The following is a 23,342-nucleotide window of genomic DNA, read 5'->3' as shown; positions in this document are numbered from 1 at the left end:
TAATTAAATTAAATGAACAGCATTTCCACATAGTATGGAATTTGTACAGGGTCCTATAGAGACCAGTGAATACCATAGAAGATTGAAGGAGGTGGTTAATCTCCAAACGTGCATGAGGTTTTTAGAATATCTTCATGGAATTGCATTATCCTTGGACTCGTAATTCAAAAGGTTAAAGAAAACATACTTCTTATGCATACATTGAATGCATACCATTTAATTGGTGTAATAGTCCTTTAGGGCTCAAACATGTACCGGTATAGTTGAGCAGAGAATCCTTGCCGATCTGAAACTACAAGCCAACTCACTCAATTATTATAATCTTTCTTTTAACCTCTTTAGCCTGTGCGGTCCGCCGGCGGACCGCAGATGGCATCACGTCATAAATCAAGCTCTACAGACAGTCTGACAAAATGATCGTTTCATTTTTCAAGTATAAACATCATAACCATGTAACAACAGCAGTTTTAATGTATATTATCATCAATACGTTAGTTTACCAATAGGTTAAAGAGTTCGATTTTAGTTTTAGTTTTTCTGTTGTTGTGATCACGAAAGTCGGCCATTTTGAAAAAGTTACCTTGGTAATCCTTCAAAAATACACTTCCCAGGGGCCTCTAGGTCAAAAAAAGCAAATGGTTTCTGTATGCATTTTTTTAATATCTCTTATTACTCGGGATAATATACCACAAAACTGAACGTTATTGGCATATATTGGAGTGCAGTTAGTTTGTCTCCCCTATTTTGAGCATTTAGCAACAATCAGATTTGAAATCTGTTTAAAAATGGTGGCACTCTGGCAAGAATAAGAATAATAGAAGAACAATACACACAATTGTTAAGGGGATGCAGACCAGAGAAAGACTTTCGTCTTGTTTACATCAGGGTCCCCCATTTTTAATTCATCATAACATATATGACATACACGACATACAGATGCAGTACTGCTACATCTATACATTTATGACATACCTGTTAGATATTTAGTATCCCTTCATTTAAGAACGACTCAGTATTTAAACAATAGTCTTTTATTGTATCTTCTGTTCTCGTGCTTCAGCACGCCGCTTGCTCTCAGTCTGCAAACTCTGGAGTGCACGCACAGCGTCAGCTCCAATGACGTCACCACGTAACAGCGTGGTACGTCCATACACAACATCCCCTCCTTACTAGGACATAAACTCCAACTCACCCCTGTCCTTGCCTCCCTTCATTGGCTCCCAGTACGCTACAGGATAGATTTTAAGGTTCTCCTATTTGTTTTTAAAGCCCTTAATGGTCACACACCCTCCTACATCTCAGACCTCCTATCCCCCTATTCCAACACCAGGTCCCTCAGGTCAGCAGATCAGAGGCTCCTGACAGTCCGGAGGTCTAACCTCAAGCTCAGGGGGGGCCGTGCCTTTGCTATCGCAGCCCCTGAACTGTGGAACAGCATCCCCACCTCCATTAGGCTCGCCCCCTCGATAGATGCCTTCAAATCGAGGCTCAAAACCCACTTCTACCTACTAGCCTTTCCCGTTCACTGACTCATGCCCTGTTTTTCTATGTGTTTGCCTGTGTGTCCTCCCATAAAACGGAGTGTGATTGTTGTCTATATGTATCTTGTGTATTTACCCTCTGTACAGCACTTTGGTTGACACGCGTCATGTGAAATGTGCTTTATAAATAAATTTGATTGATTGATTGATTGAAGGTCCCATACAGAAATGTGTGTGAATTCAATTACTTTCTTTTTTCACTTACAGGATACCCTTCAATTCTGTTACCTGTTATCAAAAATAAACAAATGTTCACCATGAACAAAACTCCACCTTTCAATTAGTGAATGCATGTAAGTGTCATTGAGCATGAATAATAATACATAATACATAACAATATCTGGCACCCACTCTTTTTTTTTTTTTTTTTTTTTTTGTGTGCCAGACAGGCTCATTTCACTTAATGACAAAATCCATCAGTCTCTGAGGCATTTTGGTCTGTCTGTGGGGTCTCTCATACCTAGCCATAGGCGGTGTGGCTTTGGGTGTGGACACCCTAGTGTGAGTCTCTGCTTCGGACTCTGTGTCAGGTGTGTTTTCCTTCTCCTCACCCTCAGTCCATGTTAATCGAGTCTTGCTGGACGATTGTGGAGCAGGATCCTCTGTGTAGTACCTCTTGACGAACGTAGTGTTCCTGGAATAGGTCGCTCCACTTGGTGATTGGACAACCACATTGTTCCCATCTCTACTGATGACCTTGTGTGGTGTCTTGTCAAAGGCTGTTGTAAACTTGTCTGTTTTGTCTTGTTTGAGTAAGACTTGGTCTCCCACTGATACATCAGAGTATTTTGCTCTGTTCTTGTTGTCAGTGTACAGTTTTGACTTTCCTTTTCTCTCGGCGTCAGTGTCTCTGACCTCCAGGTCTCTTTGGAGTGTCATGATGTCCGGGAGCTTCCCTCTGATCTTTCTCTTGAACAGGAGCTCTGCAGGACTTTTCCCTGTTGTGGAGTGATCAATAGACCGGTAGATGGTCACATACTTGCGTAGCTCCCTCTTCCAGTCCAGCCCCTCAGACTGTGCGATGCGAATCCTCTTCATCAGTGAAGCGTTTTGTCTCTCCACCTCCCCATTGGCTTGTGCCCACTTGGGTGTGGTTTTCACATGCTCAATTCCATTCTCCTGGCAGAATGCTTGAAACTGGGCAGACATATACTGTGGTCCACAGTCTGACCGTATGGAAATCGGTAGCCCGTGTCTGCTGAAGATATTCTCCAGGCTGTTAATGACCTTTTCAGCAGTGGTCGACTGCAGGATATCATACTCGTAGTACCGGCTGTAGTAGTCTATTACAACTAATATCGAGTGTCCTGTCGGTAATGGACCAAGTAGGTCTGTGGCTAAGTCCTGCCACGGCCCATCTGGAAGTGTTGTAGGTCTCAAGGGTTCAGGCACATCAGGCCTCGACACTATTTGGCATCCGTGACATGACCTCACATACTTCTCAGCTGCCTTATCTATACCTGGCCACCACACTTTACTCCTGAGGTGCTGCTTCGTACCAACAATCCCCAAGTTTCCCTCATGAGCCAACTCCAGGGCTCTGTCTCTGAGTGTGTGTGGCAGTACAATGCGTGTCCCTCTCAACACCAACTGTCCAATTATACACAATTCATATGCAATGCGTGCATACACTTGGCTTTTGTCAAAACATCCACTTTGTATTGCACTTCTCAGGTCACTGAGTTCCTCATCGGTTGCAGAGGCTTCCTCTACCTCCCTGGTAGTCAGTGCTCGTGGCGTAGCGTGTGTGGCTACGAACCGAACGTATTCCTCCGCTCCGTGCTTGTGGTTCCCGTCTGTCGTGCTTTCTCCCAGTAGTCGCGACAGTGGATCTGCAATGTTGTCCTTTCCAGGTATGTGGATTACTCTGAACTCATATGGTTGGAGCCGCAGCACCCACCTCTCAATACGGGCACATGGCTTAGAGGTCGGGCTGTATATGGCCTCCAGCGCCTTGTGGTCTGTTACTAGGTCAAACTTTTTACCATATATGTATGGGTGCAGCCTCTCGCACGCCCAAACTAAGGCGAGAGCTTCTTTTTCAGTTTGTGAATATCTTGTTTCACAATCAGTCAGGCTCCTACTCACATAACATATTGGCACCATTTCCTGTTGCTGTTGCTGTACTAAGACTGCTCCTATTCCTACTGGTCCTGCGTCTGCTATGACTTTAGTAGGCGCATCTTTGTCAAAATATGCTAGAGTGCCGGCCTCAGCTAGCTTTTCTTTCAGCATTCTAAATGCCTGTTTTTGCTCTGGCCCAAATATGAAAGCTGCGTCTTTCTTGGTAAGCCTCCGCAGTGGCTCTGATATGCTAGCAAACTGTGGTATAAAACGGCTACTATACCCTGCTAGGCCCAGAAAACTACGGGTCTCAGAGGCGTTCTCAGGCTCTCGTGCCTCTGCTATTGCTCTCACCCTTTCTGTGGTGGGGCCTATGCCCTTCTGTGAGAGTAACATGCCCATGAAAATCAACTTGTCCATGTTAAACTGACACTTTTCTTTGTTTAGAGTCAGCCCACAGTCCTCTAGTCTCTTCAGAACTGCATGGAGTCGTTTTTCATGAGTCTCCTGATCTGGGGCATGAACAATTATGTCATCGGATATATTTTCTACCCCCTCAATGCCCGCTGTAGCAGTGGCTATCTCATGTTGATACTGTTCACTAGCTGATGACACTCCAAATATGAGTCTCTTGTACCTGTAGATACCTGTGTGTACTGCAAACGTAGTGATACCCCTGGACTCTGGTGTGAGCTCTAATTGGTGGTATCCCCATTTCAAATCCAGTTTACTGAAAATGACAGACCCGTTCATTCCCTGTAATAGCTCATCCACTGTGGGTATTGGATATCTCCCTCTGATGATAGCTGCATTAGCTCTTCTCATGTCTAGACACATCCTGATGTCGTCCTCATTAGCTTTTGGTGCAATTACAACAGGGTTAACCCACGGTGTAGGTCCCTCAACCTTCTCAATAATGTCCATGTCTAGCAGCTGATTTACTTTCTTCTCTACTGCTTCCCTCAGGTGAAATGGCACCCTCCTCGGGGGTTGTACCACTGGTGTTACACTCTCATCAATATGTAAACTGATTTGCTTTGTGTTCAGTTTACCAACACCTTTAAACAGTTTGGGGTATTGCCTCTGTATTTCAAATTTAGCTTCTGTCACTGCTGCTATGTTTGTGCCCACCCTCAGTACACCTAACTCAATAGCAGTCTTCCTGCCTAGCAGCGGCTCCCCCCGTCCCTGTATTACAGTGAACTCTGCTTCAGTGTCACACTTTCCCACCTTAACATGACATTTGAATATACCCAATACTGGAAGAGGTACCTTGGAAGAGTATGTGTACAGCGGTTTGTTAGCTGCCTTGGTAGAAACACACTTAATATTTTTACTCTTAAGCATTTTCCATGTGTTCTCATCTACAATGTTACTTGATGCACCTGAATCAATTAACATAAGTAAATCTACTCCCCCAACGTCAAATGTGACCCTTTCAGTATTTGAATCATCTTCAACCACAAATGCATAGTCTCTGTTCCCAGTGTTCTGATCTTCAGTTTCAACACATCTCACAGTCTGTCTTTCTTTACCTTTGGATTTACAGACTTTGGCATAATGTCCTTTTCCATTACACTTTCTGCATGTCTGTCCTCTTGCAGGGCATGCAGAATCGTTGGCCAGATGATCCCCGTGTCCACATCTGTAGCACACTTTGTCCGATTTGGATTTCTCTTTTCCTTCTCCACGATCTCCACGATCTCCACGAGGCGATGGTCTCCACTTTTGGACTTGGCCCTCCTTCTTGAAGACACGGTTCACCGTCTCTCTCCCCTCAGCGCCGTCACTCATCTTCATCGCCGCCATTTGCAGCTCCACTCTTTCACACTGCGACGCTATTTCCAACGCACGTGGCAGCAAAAGTTGTGGTTCCTCCAGTAACTTTCTCCGTACATAGTCCGACGTGCCCCTGCTCAGCACCGCATCCCTTATTTGGTTGCTAATGTCCGCAGCAAATGCACAGTCTCTAGCAGCCTGACGAAGCCTCGTCACAAACTGCTGTACAGTTTCACCTGGTTTCTGTGATACTTGGTAGAAAGCCTGGCGCGCAAACGCAGTGTTTACCTGCGGCACAAAGTAGTCATTTAGCGCCTTAACAGCCTTAGCATAGTTCGTCGGTCCTCCCCCGTCGGGCAATGTAGCGAATATATCTTGTACGTCTGTACCTGCATGATGTAAGAGCATGGCCCTTCTTCTCTGTCTCACTGTGGCGTGTGGCGTCCACACCGACAGATAGAATCATCCCTTTTCCATCAGCGTACAGCTCAAACGCCATTAGCCACCTGGTCCACCTCGGTCCCAGTGTAGCAGGCTCGTTGTAGCATTCAAACTTCGGCACGTTGTCCATGTTCTCTTCTCAACGCCGTGATAACTCTACTCTTCTGAGTTTATCCTCGTCGCCATTGTTAGATATTTAGTATCCCTTCATTTAAGAACGACTCAGTATTTAAACAATAGTCTTTTATTGTATGTTCTGTTCTCGTGCTTCAGCACGCCGCTTGCTCTCAGTCTGCAAACTCTGGAGTGCACGCACAGCGTCAGCTCCAATGACGTCACCACGTAACAGCGTGGTACGTCCATACACAACAATACCAGATTTACAAATACAGTACTGTTTGTGATACAAAAATTTTCTAAAAAAGAGAGTATATACATTTGACGTAGAAACTGTACATTGGAGGAGGTTGGGTAGGTGGGGTGGGGGGGTTGGGTAGGTGGGGTGGGGTGGGGGGGGGGGGGGCAACTGTACATTGGAGGTGGTTGGGTGGGTGGGGTGGGGGGGGGGGGGGGTTGGGTAGACAGGGTGGGGGAAACTGTACAACTGTACAAGCAAAACTGTACATTGGAATATCGACAAAACCTTACTTGGTCCCAAGAAGAGGATCTTTACTGTACATTTACAGGGGCCAGTTTCGAATTGCAGTCTCCCGTGCTCTTTGAGAGTGGTTTTGAAAGTGGGTAGTGATTCACATTCCTTTACAGCTTTGGTAGGGCATTCCACATTGATGTGGCATAATTGCAAAACGTGTTTAGTCCCTTGTTTGAGCCAAATCTGGGTTTAACATGATTTGTGGAGCTCCCTCTGGTGTTGTGGTCGTGGTATTCACTGACCTTTGGGAAGTATTTTGACATGTACATGGAGTCGTGTAGTGTATCTTGTAGACCAGGCCCATTGCAAGTTGCTGTACTCTGTCGTCTACTCTAAGCCATCCTAGGTAGTCAAAGTGGGCAGGGGTGAGGTGGGTTCTAGGAGTAAGGTCAAGTAGTAGTCTGACCAGTTTGTTTTGTGATGTTTGTAATCTTGTTTTTAGCGCCTTTGAGGTGCTTTGGTACCATGAGGTGCAAGCATAGTCGTAGTACCCTTGAATGAGTGCTCAGAGGCCTACAGTAGATTTCATTATCTGTTCTAATACACGCCTGGTGATACTAAATCCAAATTGAACTCGGGCATTTGAAAGATTTGGCACAATCCATAAATGTGCGAATTGGCTATAATAAGGTAATTTATAAGCCTGCTATTCTATATTCTATAATAATATTTCTAATTGCATTGGTCCGGATGGGAGAATTCAGTACTGTATCTACAAAACCTTCTGTTTAATCATCTTCCCTTCATTCATTTCCTTAGATCTTTTGTACACGTGATCTCAAGAATGTACTAAACGAGATCAGTGGCAGGGCTTCATGTCTGGTCATTATTAGCATGGTGTTATTCACTGTCAAAGATGCAAAGAAAAATCATAATTCATATTCACTCCTTTGTTTCATCACAATTTAAGCAAGCCTAGTAATAGACACAATATTTTTGACACTGGGAATACATTCACTGAGGGTCCTAGATACCAAGAACATGCAAATGGACCTTGTAGAGGTGGAGCAACATTCCATTTACATAGGTATGTATTTTAGGCGGATTTTCAGAAAATAGGGCTCCGGGCTTAACACTTTGTGCGCCATTCACGTCGTACAACGGGTTTCAAGTTCATGCGAATTCTGCCAGATCACGGCGTACGACGTTATTGTGATCATATTTCATATTTTCGCCATGGTATTCATATTTCACTCACGGAGCCTTGTCTGATGCTGTGGGACTCAGCACAACTCTGCAACGCTTCAACACTGCCACCTGGTGGATGATCGGCGAGTTGCCAAACCGGATATGCCGGTTGCATATCGGTGCGTCTCCTAAATCCGTCCGGCCACTCGCATATCATCCCAGGACTCTAGCCACACACCGTGGATATGGATCACTGCCATAACTCAATAATCCACATGATTTGGGCGTGTATTAGTATTATACAAACCGGAAATGGATCGCCTCGATCCCCATCAAATAACTGGGATCTGTTTGCTCCAGTATCATCGGCCAACGGTAAGAGGAGGCTGCCGTGACTTTCAGCGTTTTTGTTTATCATTATCGATGCAAACTGCTCTGATCTATATATCACCCATACTACATGAAGCATTTAACGACGATCACGGAATTATAAACGACCCCCCCCCCCCCCCCCCCCGTTCACCCGCGCATGATCAGTCATAACGTTTAGGACCATGTACAGTTGACATTTTTTATATAGCTTGGATCGGTATCAAACGGCATTTGTTAATCTATATAATGCATTTATGCCTATATCTCACGTTCTACGATAAAAACATATTTATATGCTAGACGGTATTTTTGTATGAATGTGTGAATGAAAAAGTAAAACGTTCCTACATCCTGAACGATAGATAATCGATGTTGAATGGGCCATAGTAATGTCAATTTAGCAATACAATTTAAAAAGTTATAGCCCTGCAAAGAAGGTAAACATCTCCATAGACTTAGACTGGTGGCAGTGATCAAACATTGATGGATATAAGCGTGGCAGTTAATGTGTTAAGAGTGAGCCTTCATTAAAGTTGCAAAAAATGTACTTGTCATGCAGCGTACAATTTGAGGTGCAACATATGATTGTTATTATAGAGCTGTAGCCTTGCTCTGACAAGTCTAGCATTTTAATGAGGGACATATCATTTATTTTCAATAGGAAAATGACAGCCGCTGTGAATGGTACAGGGCCAACGCATACAATTGGAAATACACCTGCACTTTCAAAAAGCAAAATGGATATAATGCATTTCCATTGTCTCACAGTGCATCTCAGTGACAGCATTAAAGTTACTCTAAGAAAGTCCCTCTATTATGACAGCACTCCTTTTTTACATTTGGCAGACGTCTCCCCCTCTCGCCCTGGGAAGAATAAAGTCTCAGACATTCTGTAATTGTCCTTGAGACAGACTGGACATTTCCACCATGGCAAAGGCTGAGGTGGAATGAACAACACATTCTAGAATATGGAAATCATATTGGCAATGTACAGCAGCAGCCAGCTCCATATTTCGCAGAGCCCTATTCGATTTTAAGACACAGGATTTTAGTGTCTGCATGAGCTACTATTAAATGTATGTGAAAAGGCCCTGGTCTCTGAACCACGGTGGATTTGAAGGTTGTTGGCATTATTTAAGGTTAAAAACCTTAACAGTAAGGCGTTCAGGTGCATGGCGTAGCGGAGATTGCGCTCGTCACCAATGCAAGATGCTGCGGTCTCGACTCCCGGAGTCAGCATTGCCTTGGCTTGGGCTGATCGTCATACTAACTCGTTTGGCTGGGTTAGGGGGAGGGAAGCCGTGGGTGGGGATCTGGCGTTGTGGACAGCGACGCTTACAGGTCAGGTCTGGGCGCTTGCTCAGCGGAGGCAGTGTGACCTCCCACGCGTTACACTTCACCAATGAGAGTCCTCGCTGCCAGGTGAAAAAAGAGTCACTGGCTGTCGCCGCACGTGTGGGAGGAAGCGTGCGGATGACTTCAGGATTCCCTTGTACCGACCAGTAGGGGAACATGCGCACAACAAACAGGTAGGGGAGGGGGGGAATTGGCACAACGACTAAATTGGGACGGGGAGAAAACAGAGAAAAATCTGAGAAAGAGAGGATTAAAAAAAATAAAAAATAAAAAATAAAACCTTAACCGTCCACGTTTGCGACAACATTCTAATTGATTCCTTGTAAGCTCTTTCGCTTGAAAGCCAGAGATCTGTTATGTCAGCCTCCACAGTAGAGGCATGTGAAAGTAATTGTGCGTTAAATTTGTGTTTTACTATACCCAGTGGCAGACGTGCTCACGTTGAACAAATTGAATGGAAGGTTGTTAAGTTAAAGTCAAGTTAGACTGCGCTCTCAGTATCTAACACTGGGTGCTGAAATCCCAAACATTATGAGGAAAAAGGCGAAGGCCGGATTTTTAGTTCTTTCTGTGTACAAGACGGACGCCACCGCCCACCCACATCTGTACCCCCACAATTTATTTATTTCATCTTTATTTATCCAGGTCAAATGTCATTGAGATTAAGAATCTCTTTTGCAAGAGAAACCTGCAAAGACAGCAGCATTCAAAACACACATTAAGGTTACAGATGCTACAACATATACAAACAAATGCAGAATAAATACATAGAATAATATCATACAAAACCCATTAAAAGTCAAGTGTTCAGGGTAAACAGGTTAAAGGAAGTGAGATATTCAGAAACACAGATGGCTCCAGGTCGTTCATTAATGTTTTTAATTCATCAAAAGTAATCAGATTTTCCAGCCACAAGTTAGTTTATATTGTATTCCACCCAGAGGGAGTGGAATACCTAAAAGCCAATTTGCCTAGTTCTGTGTGGACCTTGGATACAGATAATAAGGTCTTTACTCTTGGCAAAAAAAAAATATAATAATCATTAACCTCTTAACATCCAAGGGCCCACATGTGGGCCCTTGTGAGGACGATTTGCGACGTGCCACTTTGCCGACCTCTAGCGGCTCGGTGTGCATTTCTTTTAATACAATATATATATATATAATTAAAGCCCTATTTGTTGTCTGTCAATTGCCCTTTCAGGTGACAAAATCCGTTCAGCGGATATGTGAGGCGTGCGCCAAAGTACACATTACCACCGCCGACTTCCGGGGCTCTAGCTCCGTCAATCATTTGGCGATCTCGAGAATATTTGGACAGGGTTGTAGCCAATGAGTGTGGCTTTCCAATGATACCCCATGCTATGATAATTGCGGATCTAATCCGGTCTCTATTGATCGATTTATGATAAAGAAAAGCAGGATCCCCCAATTGGGGGACCTTAAAAGAAAGCTGACTATCAATTAAAATACCCAAGTAGTTGTACATTTGAACTTTAATTGAAGTTATAAAGCTTGAAGTAGTATCAAAAGTCTTCTTGGAATTTGAAAACATAAAAACAACAGCATTCAAGAGTATATAACTGCAACTGAACAATGTTAAAAGCAGATTGTAAATGTGCATAAGTTTAGCTGAGAGTGGGAGCACAGGAGTAAATGGCCGTGTCATCAGCTTAGAAGTGGACATTTGTATTTAGAACATTTTGACCCAGGTTATTGATGTAAATAGTAAATAATATTGGACCAAGGACTGAACCTCAGGGCATCTCTGAACACATTCATTACTGTGGAGCTGGCACCATTAAACTGAATGATTGATTGATTGATTGATTGAAAACTTTATTAACAGATTGCAGAATGGGTACAATACAGTACAGCTCAATACACACAATTGTTAAGGGCATACAGACCAGAGAAAGACTTTCGTCTTGTTTACATCAGGGTCCCCCATTTTCAATTCATCAGGACATATATGACATACATGACATACAGATAGACAGTACTGCTACATCTATACATTTATGACATACCAGATTTGCAAATACAGTACTGTTTGTGATACAGAAGGAGTCAAGAAAAGGGAGTATATACATTTGACGTAGAAACTGTACATTGGAGGAGGTTGGGTGGGGGGGGTTGGGTACGTTGGGATATTGACAACCAACACAATGAGTTATTTCAGCAAGGTAATTAACAAACCAGCCAACAGCATGGTTAGACAATCCTATATCAAGTATAGCCTTTGTTTCAATATAGAATGGTCCACTGTGTCAAACGCTTTTGACAAATCAATAAAAAGAGCCACACAGAATGACTTGCAGTTCAAAGATTCAATAAAATCATTCATTATTTTCATAGCAGCAGTAACAGTACTGTGCTGCTTTCTGAAGCGCCAGATTGGAACTTAAATAAAATAGCATTTGAAGCCAGATACTCCTTAAGTTGATCACTAATCAGCTTTTCCAGAACCTTCGCCAGAACAGGCAACTTCGAAATGGGCCTATAGTTATTAAAATAGTTTTATCAGCTCCCTTTGAAAGAGGGAACATAAGTTGATTTCCAGATATTTGAAATGTCGTTGCTGACAAGTGTGAGATAAAAAATACTCAAAATGGGGTTTGGAAATAAAATCAGCACCTAATCTTAAAAAAGCAAGGCTCCAGATGGTCTGGGCCAGGAGGTTTACTAGGGTCCCATGTAACGAGGGCTCTGTGCACTTCGGCAACAGAAAAGTAGAGTAAAACAAAAAGGCTCAACAGGTTTTGGGACAAGTTACTGATGACTGCATAAGGTTAGTGATGGCCGAGGTATCTGAGGAACATTGGTGCTCAAACAAGGAACCAACCGGAAGCAATGAAGTGCTCAGTGAAACATTCCAGCATGGCAGACTCCAATGACCTTTGTGATATAATAAGGTCACTTATTTTCTGTGGTAGCTGGCGCTGCATGATAAAAGTCAGATCTGGTTCTTTTGATAAAAGAAGTGCAGCGGTTACGCAGTCAAACAATTTGCCAATCACCATCAGTCCCACATTTCCTGGCCTTAGTCCCGGCTACGTTTCTCTCAATAAGGAGGTTAGACAGATCAGGGGTGATCATTCCGCACCTTCACTCTGAATCTCTGTTTATTGTTTATGTTTATTCACAAACCATCATAAAGCGATTGTCAGGCTAACTCAACATTGTCAACAAGTGACATTTTTCCAAAGTAGAACAAATCATGCAAAAAAAGCTTGTTCAACAAATTGCTTCATGTTGTGTTTATAAATAATCCGAGGTTGTCTTTGGCAGATTAATATTTCTCACTACTGCAAAAACAGTGCTCACTCAAATCATTGGCAAAGACACTTACATCTGAATATTTATGAGGATTTGTCGGGGCATTTGGGATTTGGTGGATTGGGGTATCAATTATGTGAGTAAGACTCAAAGAGTTACATTGACTCTTGAACTCTGGAACTACAGATGATAACCAGTTCCAATTGAAATCACCAACTAAAACAATATCACTCAAATCTAATCCAGACAAAAGGTGCATTCAATTAGGCAAAGCAGAGCAGAGGGGGGTCTATAACAGCCAACAATAATTATGTGGTTCTTGGCTACTTCAAGATTTCAAACTGTTGTGTATGTAGATTTAGAGATCAAAATCCTGGTGTGAATGCACACACACACACACACACACACACACACACACACACACACACACACACACACACACACACACACACACACACACACACACACACACACACACACACACACACACACACACACACACACACACACACACACACACACACACACACACACACACTCCTTTTTTTCCACTCAGGCTAGCTGTTCCATTAGTTACAGAGCAAATAACACATAATAAAGTATATTTAATCTTTCTTTGTCAACAGGCAATAGTTCCAAGAACCTGGAACAGCTCATGTATCTCCATTACATAAAGGTGGGGTTAGAATTGATTGATTGATTGATTGAAAACTTTATTAACAGATTGCAGAATGGGTACAGTACAGTACAGCTCAATACATACAATTGTTAAGGGGATGCAGACCAGAGAAAGACTTTCGTCTTGTTTACATCAGGGTCCCCTGTGGGGGGGTTGGTGGGGACTGTACATTGGAGGTGGTTGGGGGGGGGGGGGGGGGGGTTGGGTAGGAGGGGGAAACTGTACAAGCAAAACTGTACATTGGAATATTGACAAAATCATACTTGGTTCCAAAAGGAGGGTTTCGTGTATTCTTGGGTTAGGTCATTTACTTTACATTGGAGGGGGTTGGGTTAGGACATTTACAGGGGCCAGTTTCGAATTGCAGTCTCCCGTAGGTGTTCTTTGAGAGTGGTTTTGAAAGTGGGTAGTGATTCACATTCCTTTACAGCTTTGGGTAGGGCGTTCCACATTGATGTGGCATAATTGCGAAACGTGTTTAGTCCCTTGTTTGAGCCGAATCTGGGTTTAACATGATTTGTGGAGCTCTCTCTGGTGTTGTGATCGTGGTATTCACTGACCTTTGGGAAGTATTTTGACATGTACATGGGTACCTTAGTCGTGTAACTTGTAGACCAGGCCCATTGCAAGTTGCTGTACTCTGTCGTCTACTCTAAGCCATCCTAGGTTGTCAAAGTGGGCAAGGGTGAGGTGGGTTCTAGGAGTAAGGTCAAGCAGTAGTCTGATCAGTTTGTTTTGAGATGTTTGTAATTTTGTTTTTAGCGCCTTTGAGGTGCTTTGGTACCATGAGGTGCAAGCATAGTCGTAGTACCCTTGAATGAGTGCTCCTGCCAGACTCTTTAGGGTATTCTTGTTTACCAGAGTTCTTGAATTTAAGCAATTCAAATTAAAATAAGTTTTATTTTGCAGTAGATATATAATTGTACAATAAATAGCAACTTAAAGTTATTTTATAAGGCAGAAATAGCCATTTTACAATCAAATGGAATTTTAAAAGTCCACCACGGAATTTTCTATTATTATTATTATTATTATTATTATTATTATTATTATTATTATTATTATTATTATTATTATTATTATTATTATTATTATTATTATTATTATTATTATTATTATTATTATTATTATTATTATTATTATTATTATTATTATTATTATTATTATTATTATTATTATTATTATTATTATTATTATTATTATTATTATTATTATTATTATTATTATTATTATTTTTTTTTTTTTTTTTTTTTTTTTTTTTTTTTTACTGTGGAATCCTGGGGGGACTGACTATACCAATATTATAACTGCACAATATAATTTTATTTTACAGATATTGGAATGGATCTCCAGATTTGTGACATCACACACATTGCTTTCATTGCACAATAAAGTTTCATAAAAATCTTAGTCAAACCTTTAGTATTATGGATATTAAACATGCTGGCAGAGTACATGCATCCATGTTGTCGTGAACATTTTAATTAAATAAAGAAATTCCCTATCCATAGTCGCCGTGGGAAAAATTTTTATAAAATAAATTCCCTACCTACCCATGGCCCTAACTGACAACCAACAGGAACCAAAAATTTTTTTTAGGCCTCTCTTAGTATTAGATTAGATTAGGTATCGCCCCAATTCCAGTATGGGTATCAACGCAGCCCTACTTCAACATTTCCACGTCATTACACTTTTCTGTCAGAGCTCACAATGCAATATACTTTTCCTGTCCAACTGGGACACACAAAAATAGAAACCAGTTTCAGTTTGTTTGGTCTGAGATGAGAAGCAACACTTTTTTGATTGAACATTGAGTTTTACCTACTCTTACCACTGCACAGAAACTAGGCATTTTCTTCTTCTTGAAAATAGTTACCAGCGTTTACAGGCAGCCATACTGGAAGAGAACTACACAAACATTCTGTGCAAGGCCTCCATTATGTGCGTCTTTTGGGAGTGTTGCAGAAGTGACCTAAATAATTATTGACCAATCTCCAAAGTATCCTGTCTAGCAAATATTCTGGAATCATTGGTAAATAGCCAACTTAAAGCGTTTATCTTAAGCCCACACCAATCTGGTGTTAGAGCAAAAAACATAGCACGATCTTTACTCATACTCTATTTTCGAGACAACATTTTTTTTTCTTACCCGCGTGGTAGACGAAGTTGGTCTCCGTCTCAGACGATGACGCCGGAGACACCAGGTCCTCGTCACATTCATTGGAGCTGAACGATCCTGAGTGGCTCCTCCTGTGGCGAGGCGTCGCCACGTCATCGGCGGTCGCCGCCATCACGTGCCGCAGCGTGTCGTTCAGGTATCGATTCAGTAAACTGCTCTTGTACTTGGAGGGTGGCGAGACGCCGTGGTCACTGTGGGCGGAGGAGGCCCTGTTGAGGCTGCTGCCCTGATGCTTGTGGTGGATGCTGTTGTGGGGAGGTGACCTGCCAAAATCTAACTGGCTGACTGAAGCCTGTAAGGGAAACTCTTCATCTGCAACACAAGAGAAGGGAAGTGAATAATACACATAAAATAAAATAAAAGATGGGTTGTCCCTATATATATATATATATATATATATATTATTCTTTTATTGATGTTTTTGCACAAATCTTACATTTATTTCAGTTATTTTATGGCGTACACCATCAAACTATTTAACGATTTGTTTTCCTTATAATACAAAACCAACAAATGACTAAACCACAGACATAAAAAATTATTATAATTACAAGAAATAATAATATATATTAGTGCTGTCAGGCGATTAAAAAATGTATCTAATTAATTACAGGATTTGTAATGAATTAATCTTAAATAATCACATTTTTATCGCATAACCATTTTAGGCCTGATATTCTATATTCTATAACCATATTTCAAATGGCATGTGTCCGGATGGCAGAATTCAGTACTGTATCTACAAAATCTTCTGTTTAATCATCTTCCATTTATTAATTTGCTTAGATTTTTCAGGTCTGGTCAATTTTAGCATGGTGTTATTCACAGTTAAAGATAACTTTTTTTTTATTGATATTCTCATTTGGTTCATTACAATTTAAGCAAGCCTAGTAACAGACACAGTATTTCTGACACTGGGAATACATTCCCTGAGATCCATAGATGTCCCTAGAATCAGATACCAAGAACATGCAAATGGACCATATTTAAAAAAGTCTGTAAATGTGTATTCTGCATTCTTATGGAATTAATGAGATTAAAACATATTAAAATACAAATAAAAATGTAATACATTTTTATAACTTTTGAGTACATTTTCATAACGCGATAATTTGCTGTGTAATTAATGAATCTAATTAACACGATAAACTGACAGCCCTAATATATATGTAACGGTTGTGACAACGTCACCTCAAACTTCAATGCCCCGAGGGAGATTCGAACACAGGTCTGCCACGCCGCGTGCAACAACACAGACCGCTATACCAAGAGGTGAATTCACTTCTTTGTACCGTGTCTATGTGTCTTTTGAGGATGTAAGAGTGAGTTTAACCCATAGCACCGCTCTCACCCCAGCCCTTCTTGACTGCACTTCACGATACCATCCGTTACAATTACATATATATAATATACATAAACGGCAGAGGAGAAATAGTTTGGGTTGTCCCTATATAACGGAACACTACACGTTTTTTTTTGTATCCCATATCGTTGTTTTTTTATAAAAAAAATTACACATCTGTATAATGTTTAGTTAGTGCTGTGTTATTTCAACACACTTTTTTTTTAATAGTGTAAATGCTCACACTGAGCAGAACTGACCTATCTCAAACCTTGCCAGACTTTGTTCGTTTGGAGGAAGCAACAGTTGGAGGATCAAGGAAAAGAGGACTGGTATCCCACACCAAAAATCTTTAACAGAGAGGGGTGGGGAGTCCTTTTTTAAATAGGGTACCTATTTTTGAAGGGTATCCTGTCCCATTTCTGGTGGAGATTATAGATGAAAAAACGAAGATGATGAAGATGAAAATAATCATCAATAAACTCTTTGTAAGAGGGAACTCTCTGTTTGCCAGGGATGAGCTCAAGCCCCCTGCGCCTGATAAATCTTGATTTAAATGGACAGTAAAGTCAACGTAACCACTGCATCACTGTGTATAACCACCTCGTCAATTACTACTACACTGCCGGCTGTTTGGCAACTAAGCACTGCAGGACGCTGCATTACGAGTTCCCACAAGAATATGAGAAATGTGTTCTGAGAAATATGGTGAAAGCCCCTCTCACCTTCTGAATTAGTGTCATCGCTGCTCACGCTCAGCCTCTCCGCGTTTCCCTGGATGTATTTGTTGTATAGTTTGATCCTCAGAGCCCAGCTCAGGTCTGGCTGCCTCACCGTGTTCTTCAGTCTCCGCCGAGCGTTGGCAAACCAGTTAGACACCTGCAGAGACATCATGTTAAGATAGAGGACAGTATTAAGTATTAATTCACATGGTCTCTGGAGATGAAATATTCAAACTTCAGGAAGCCAGTCGGCCTGTAGCCAGTCAGCCAGCCAGTCAGTCAGTCAGCCTGTCAGCGCGTTACACAATAGCCTAAGTCAATGTCTGTCCTCTCGATCTGTCTGTACCGGTATATCTGTTGCTATTGCTTCTAAACAAAACTCAAGGTTAGAGGCTGCCTCTGATGCCCAATGGTCTCTAGATCATCCATTGCATTCTCACTCTCTCTCTCACACACACACACACACACACACACACACACACACACACACACACACACACACACACACACACACACACACACACACACACACACACACACACACACACACACACACACACACACACACACACACACACACACACACACACACACACGCACACACGAAGACAGGTATACATGCCTGGACGCAAACACACACATGCACACACACACGCACACACACGCGCCCGCGCGTGCGCACACACACACACATACATGCACTCCTCTATTCCTGTACACACTGCAACACATGCTCTTACCTGCACCAGTGTCATGTGTGAGCCCAAGGCTAGCAGAACCTTCTCAGTTTTGGTGGGGTAAGGATTGTCTCTGTGTTTGTACAGCCAATGTTTCAGTGGCCGCGCCATGTCCTGCAGTGCCTGTCTCTTGTGGCGAACCTTGACCCCGCCCAGACGAGACCTGGAGGGGTCAGAGGTTAAACTATAAAGAACTCCACCCGCAATTATCTGTGTTAGGAATCTTGGTTCCAATTTATTATCGTAATTCTTTTGGGATGTTCAGATTGGATGATTTGGATAAATTATCTAAGTGATGATCATAAATAAATAAATGATCAATGTTGTCAAAAATGCTTATATATATGTGTGTGTATTTATATAATACATAAGACGTTTTATTTCTAGATATGGACAAAGTAATGAGGTAATTGATTTGTACATGGACCTATTGTAGCTATTTGTTAAATCTAGAAAACCATTCAGCTTTATTACTGTGCAATTGCTAAACTATCATTAAAACATTTGTTAAAATGTACTTGTATCGTAACTGCCTTATTGCACAGGTATGTGGTGTAACAATAATGTAAAGTAGGACATTTTGCTGCCATCAATAAGTTGCCAATATAACATCACAAGGACTTACCCGTGTCTCCTGTACTTGGGTGAAGTGTTTCCAGGTGTATTGTTGCACGGCAGCAATTCTGCATCATTCTGTCCACCTGTTAAACTGGTATGACCATTAGTTACGTCCAAACAGTTCAACCTGCTCCTGTCCTCTTGTCTCCTGTTGTCCTCCAAGTAAAGGACATTATCAGACGTCATCATGCTCATTCTTTGACAGAAAGAGTTATCCCAGATCGACAGGTGCATCAGCAGATTCTCATATCCAAATGCATAAAGTACAATCCCATCCTTTCTGCCATGTGGTTGATAAATGATAAATCAACAGATCTGGGTGGACCAAGAAAGTCTCCTTGTTGTGGGTCAGAACCTCAAACCCATGGGGACTGATCACAGATCTGCCTCAGTTACAGATACGATAGATGATGCAACAGCAGTTACCAGTCAGAGAATTATGTCTGCAAAAATGAGAGAATCTTGTCTGTTTTAGCTGAGTGGGTTTGGAGGAGAGTTCAAATAACCTGTTCCTCTGTCTCCCATTGGCTGTCTCACCAGCCAATCATATCTCATGAGAGCCCAGTGTGCGGTGTAGGGAAGTCTGCTGAGCAGCAGTACAAGTAGCAGCAGACCATGTTTTTGAAAAATTTATCATGCAGGAATATCAGCAGATGCGGTCATACAATTTATTGTGTTTTTTTTTGTCTAGTGTGCTGTGTGTGTATATGTGTGTACAGTATGTGAGTGAATAAGTGTGCGTGCGTGCGTGCGTGCGTGCGTGCGTGCGTGTGTGTGTGTGTGTGTGTGTGTGAGTATGTATGTGAGTGAATAAGTATGTGTGTGTGTGTGTGTGTGAGTGTGAGTGAGCTAAGAATGTATCAGATATCCCAGTTAAGTAATCCAACATGCCTTCATATTTTCTCCATGAGGCCTCTGAAGCTCTCATATCTTGTGGTTTTACCAACAGCCATGTCAGCAGATAATATATGTTTTACGAAGGGATTCTGGAAATTTATGGGTGTAATGACATGGTTCCTAATGGCCGGCAAAAACCACAGAACTGGGTTTTATATTCGCCAGCAAATCCTGCTGAGTCCAAATGCATATGAATACAAATTGGCTCATAATGAGGTCAACGTAAACAATGGAAAAACATGGAATGGATCTCTTTGCATCTCTTATAGTCCTTGGGCAATGTTGCATTGAGAGTGTAGTTCACTGAATGATTATGTTAGTTTGTACAGAGTGTATGTGTATACCTATCTTTGTGTGTATGGGAACATAATAAAGAACATAAATATAACAGGATGAACCCACTTCCAGTCCCAAATCAATTTGTTTTAGTTTTAGTGGCTTAAAGTTGTCTTTTTCGTAGTTATAAATTAACTAATTAAATGTGTACATGTATGTATTTGTATATATGCGTAGGAAACCTACATGCATAAGTTGGTGTGTAAATATTTTGTATGTAATTTTCTTTGGCTTATACATATAAGAAAAATGTACATTTATATTTTCAAAAACGGCTAAATAATTAGTATTAAAAGAAAGTGTGTGTGTATGTTGGGAGTCTAGTACAGTAAATGACTGGCTTCATCTGTATAATGTGTATGTGTACACATACGTGTGTGTGTGTGTGTGTGTGTGTGTGTGTGTGTGTGTGTGTGTGTGTGTGTGTGTGTGTGTGTGTGTGTGTGTGTGTGTGTGTGTGTGTGTGTGTGTGTGTGTGTGTGTGCACGCACACATGTGTATGTGTATGTTTTGCATGGCAGTGTATTGCATGTGTTGCATTTGCATGTGTTTTCCGATGCCTGGGGTGTGAGCGGCTGTAATCTGAATAAAACGTGTGTATTTGTCTACTTGGGTCTCGGTATCAGAGCAGAACTTGGTATGACTTTGACCATGATGAGGAGTTGCTCTGACAGAAGCGTTCGTGTCCTCGTTAGTCTAACTGAAGGCTGTGACAACACGCTGGCACTTGATCCCAGCGCACCACTTTATAGTCCCGTCTCCAAATGTCAGCCAGAAATGTTCATCCCCCTCTCGACATCCCAACATCCTCCCAGAAAAGGACACCAGATGACTCTTTAATGACTGCTATGCCAAGTAACAACTTCACAATATAATCTGTATAATTAGGGCTCGAGGTTTAGCCTAAACCGGTGGTTTTCAAACCTTTTTCAGGAGACCCACACTTTTAGAATAAATATTCTTTGTGGCCCTGAAAACTGATTTGGTAGATTACTGTGTAGTTAATAGGACAAAAATGTATTGTGCATCTAGAGTCTGGACGCTAGACTGCTAAATCATCAGCCTACAGGCCTGTTTTATTCAACATGCCTATTTTGTCAAGGGACTTGAGGGGGCTTTGGCTTGAACGAATGAATGAATGAAAATTTTATTTAACAGATTGCAGAATGGGTACAATACAGTACGGCTCAATACACACAATTGTTAAGGGGATGCAGACCAGAGAAAGCCGTTTGTCTTGTTTACATCAGGGTCCCCCGTTTTCAATTCATAGTGAATACTTCCAGAGAATTCGAGAGTCCAGCTTCATTCGATACTTCCAGAGAATAATTCGGGGACCCATGTTAGTCTTCCCAAGGCCCATTTGTGGGTCCTGACCCACACTTTGAAATACACTAGCCCTAAACCACCCACCAAATGTAAAATGATTGTGGCTTCTGCCTCTTGCAGGCAACAACCCGTGGTCAAACAGTTTTCTATTAAAAGATGGTGCTGGTCAGCAGTCGCCTTTCTTGCAGCTCTGTTTGACTATACTCAAAGGGATAAAAAGACAAATGATTATCTTATTCTAAAATGACTTTGATTGCCAATAAATGTAATACGCTGGTGAAATCCTGAGCCCCTTAATCCCTATGGTTGTTTGACAAAAATTAAAGTTAGGTTCATACCTTGTGTGTATGTACTGTACACAGCTATTGGAACAGTTGCCTCTTGTGTGACAGCAAACCCACGTTCTTGTACAAAACCTCTATGTTCAATACATTTGTACCTTTCACACATGCTAAAAACCTAAGAAGCATTTATTCACAGTCCTCACAGATCCATCAATAAACATACTCTACAGTACATCACCTATCCCCCTGTCCGTTATTCACCAACCTCCGAGGGAAGGTTCAGTTTCAGGGTTTTCAAAGCTGAAAAACACATGGAGCGGCAGCATCTCCGCTAGGTGCAGTAAAATTCCAAATTCCAAGCCGGCATTCCTCGGCGGTAGTCAGAGTGCGCTACATGGTATCACAGACCATTTACTTCTTTCCCCCTGTGATGTCTTCACCGCTTCAGCTGTTGATATTAGATGGGAACACACCTACATCCAGTAGCCTGGAGACCTGTGGAAAAACATTGTCAATGGAAGTATATTGCTTTGTTTGGATAGCGTGGTGCTGTTGGGGTGTGTGTGTGTGTGTGTGTGTGTGTGTGTGTGTGTGCGTGTGTGTGTGTGTGTGTGTGTGTGTGTGTGTGTGTGTGTGTGTGTGTGTGTGTGTGTGTGTGTGTGTGCGAGTGTGAGAAGTGATTCCGATGTAAAGAGGTACTATTGAGCAGGTTGATTTGGCCGCATCATCCCTGGAGTTTATTTGGTGTGTCTAAGTCATTTTCCCTGCTTTGACATGCTTCTATCAGTGAGGAGAGGGGGACAGATCATTTTGAACACACGTACATAGCATTCAAAGTCATTTACGAGGTCAACCTCTCCTGATGCCTTCAACGACAGACATCAAGTGTGCCATAATACTTTACGTGTGTGTTATACAGTTTTTTTTTAATAGCAGTTTATAAGTTATGGATCTTTTATATACAGACAAAGGGACATTGCGTAACATCAAACATATTTATTTTCATGTCCTTCAAATAGACAGTACATGATTGGGCCAAATTACCCAAGACCAATTGACATCATACTTCTGTGTGTGCACTGTTTGAAGTAGGACCTGCAGCTCATATATAGACGAGGGGTTTTCATTGGATCATACCCCCATCTTTAATCGTTATGACCTCAGAGGGTGCCTGCAGATTCTCAGCGGTGTGATGAAATTACATTGCCATGCTCGGCTGCACGGCACTGATGTTGAGTTGTAGGTCTGGCGGGGAGGCAGAGTGGGTGCACGGCAGGGGCGTATCTAGACCCAGCACTCTACTGGGGCACAGGGGGGCACAAAAGTATATGAAGAAGACATTTTTTTTTGCCGGTTTTGGACGGTTTTTTGGGCGAAAATGGGTGGATTTTGTAACGTTTTTTTTTTTTTTTTTAACTTTATTTCGGTTTTAGGGTTAGGTTAGGGTTATGTTATTTAATTATTTTGGGGAGCCAGCCCCCCAAACTCCTGAAATGCATAGAAATCTATGAAATAAATAAAACAATCTGACATTTATATTAAAAAGAGCTAGCCCCCCAAACCCCTAAAATACATAGAAATCTATGTGTGACGGGTGGCATTAATGAG

At 41.8% G+C, this 23,342-nt stretch overlaps 1 protein-coding gene across 1 annotated transcript in view; it reads right to left on the bottom strand.

The window, feature by feature from the left end:
• The window catches only part of LOC311239413 (homeobox protein Mohawk-like), a gene marked incomplete at its 5' end in the record, with an annotated part of 39,463 nt that overhangs the window by 3,310 nt on the left and 12,811 nt on the right, over positions 1 to 23,342 (bottom strand). Inside the window, 4 exons of the mRNA XM_084327717.1 lie at positions 15,440 to 15,781; positions 17,537 to 17,690; positions 18,274 to 18,433; positions 18,896 to 19,044. Of these exons, the coding sequence (XP_084183843.1) occupies positions 15,440 to 15,781; positions 17,537 to 17,690; positions 18,274 to 18,433; positions 18,896 to 19,044 (805 nt within the window). The remainder of the gene's footprint in view (positions 1 to 15,439; positions 15,782 to 17,536; positions 17,691 to 18,273; positions 18,434 to 18,895; positions 19,045 to 23,342) is intronic.

This window comes from Notolepis coatsorum, assembly GCF_963971535.1.
Source record: "Notolepis coatsorum genome assembly, chromosome: 13".
NCBI lineage: Eukaryota > Metazoa > Chordata > Actinopteri > Aulopiformes > Paralepididae > Notolepis > Notolepis coatsorum.
This window is presented reverse-complemented; position numbering and strand designations above follow the sequence as displayed.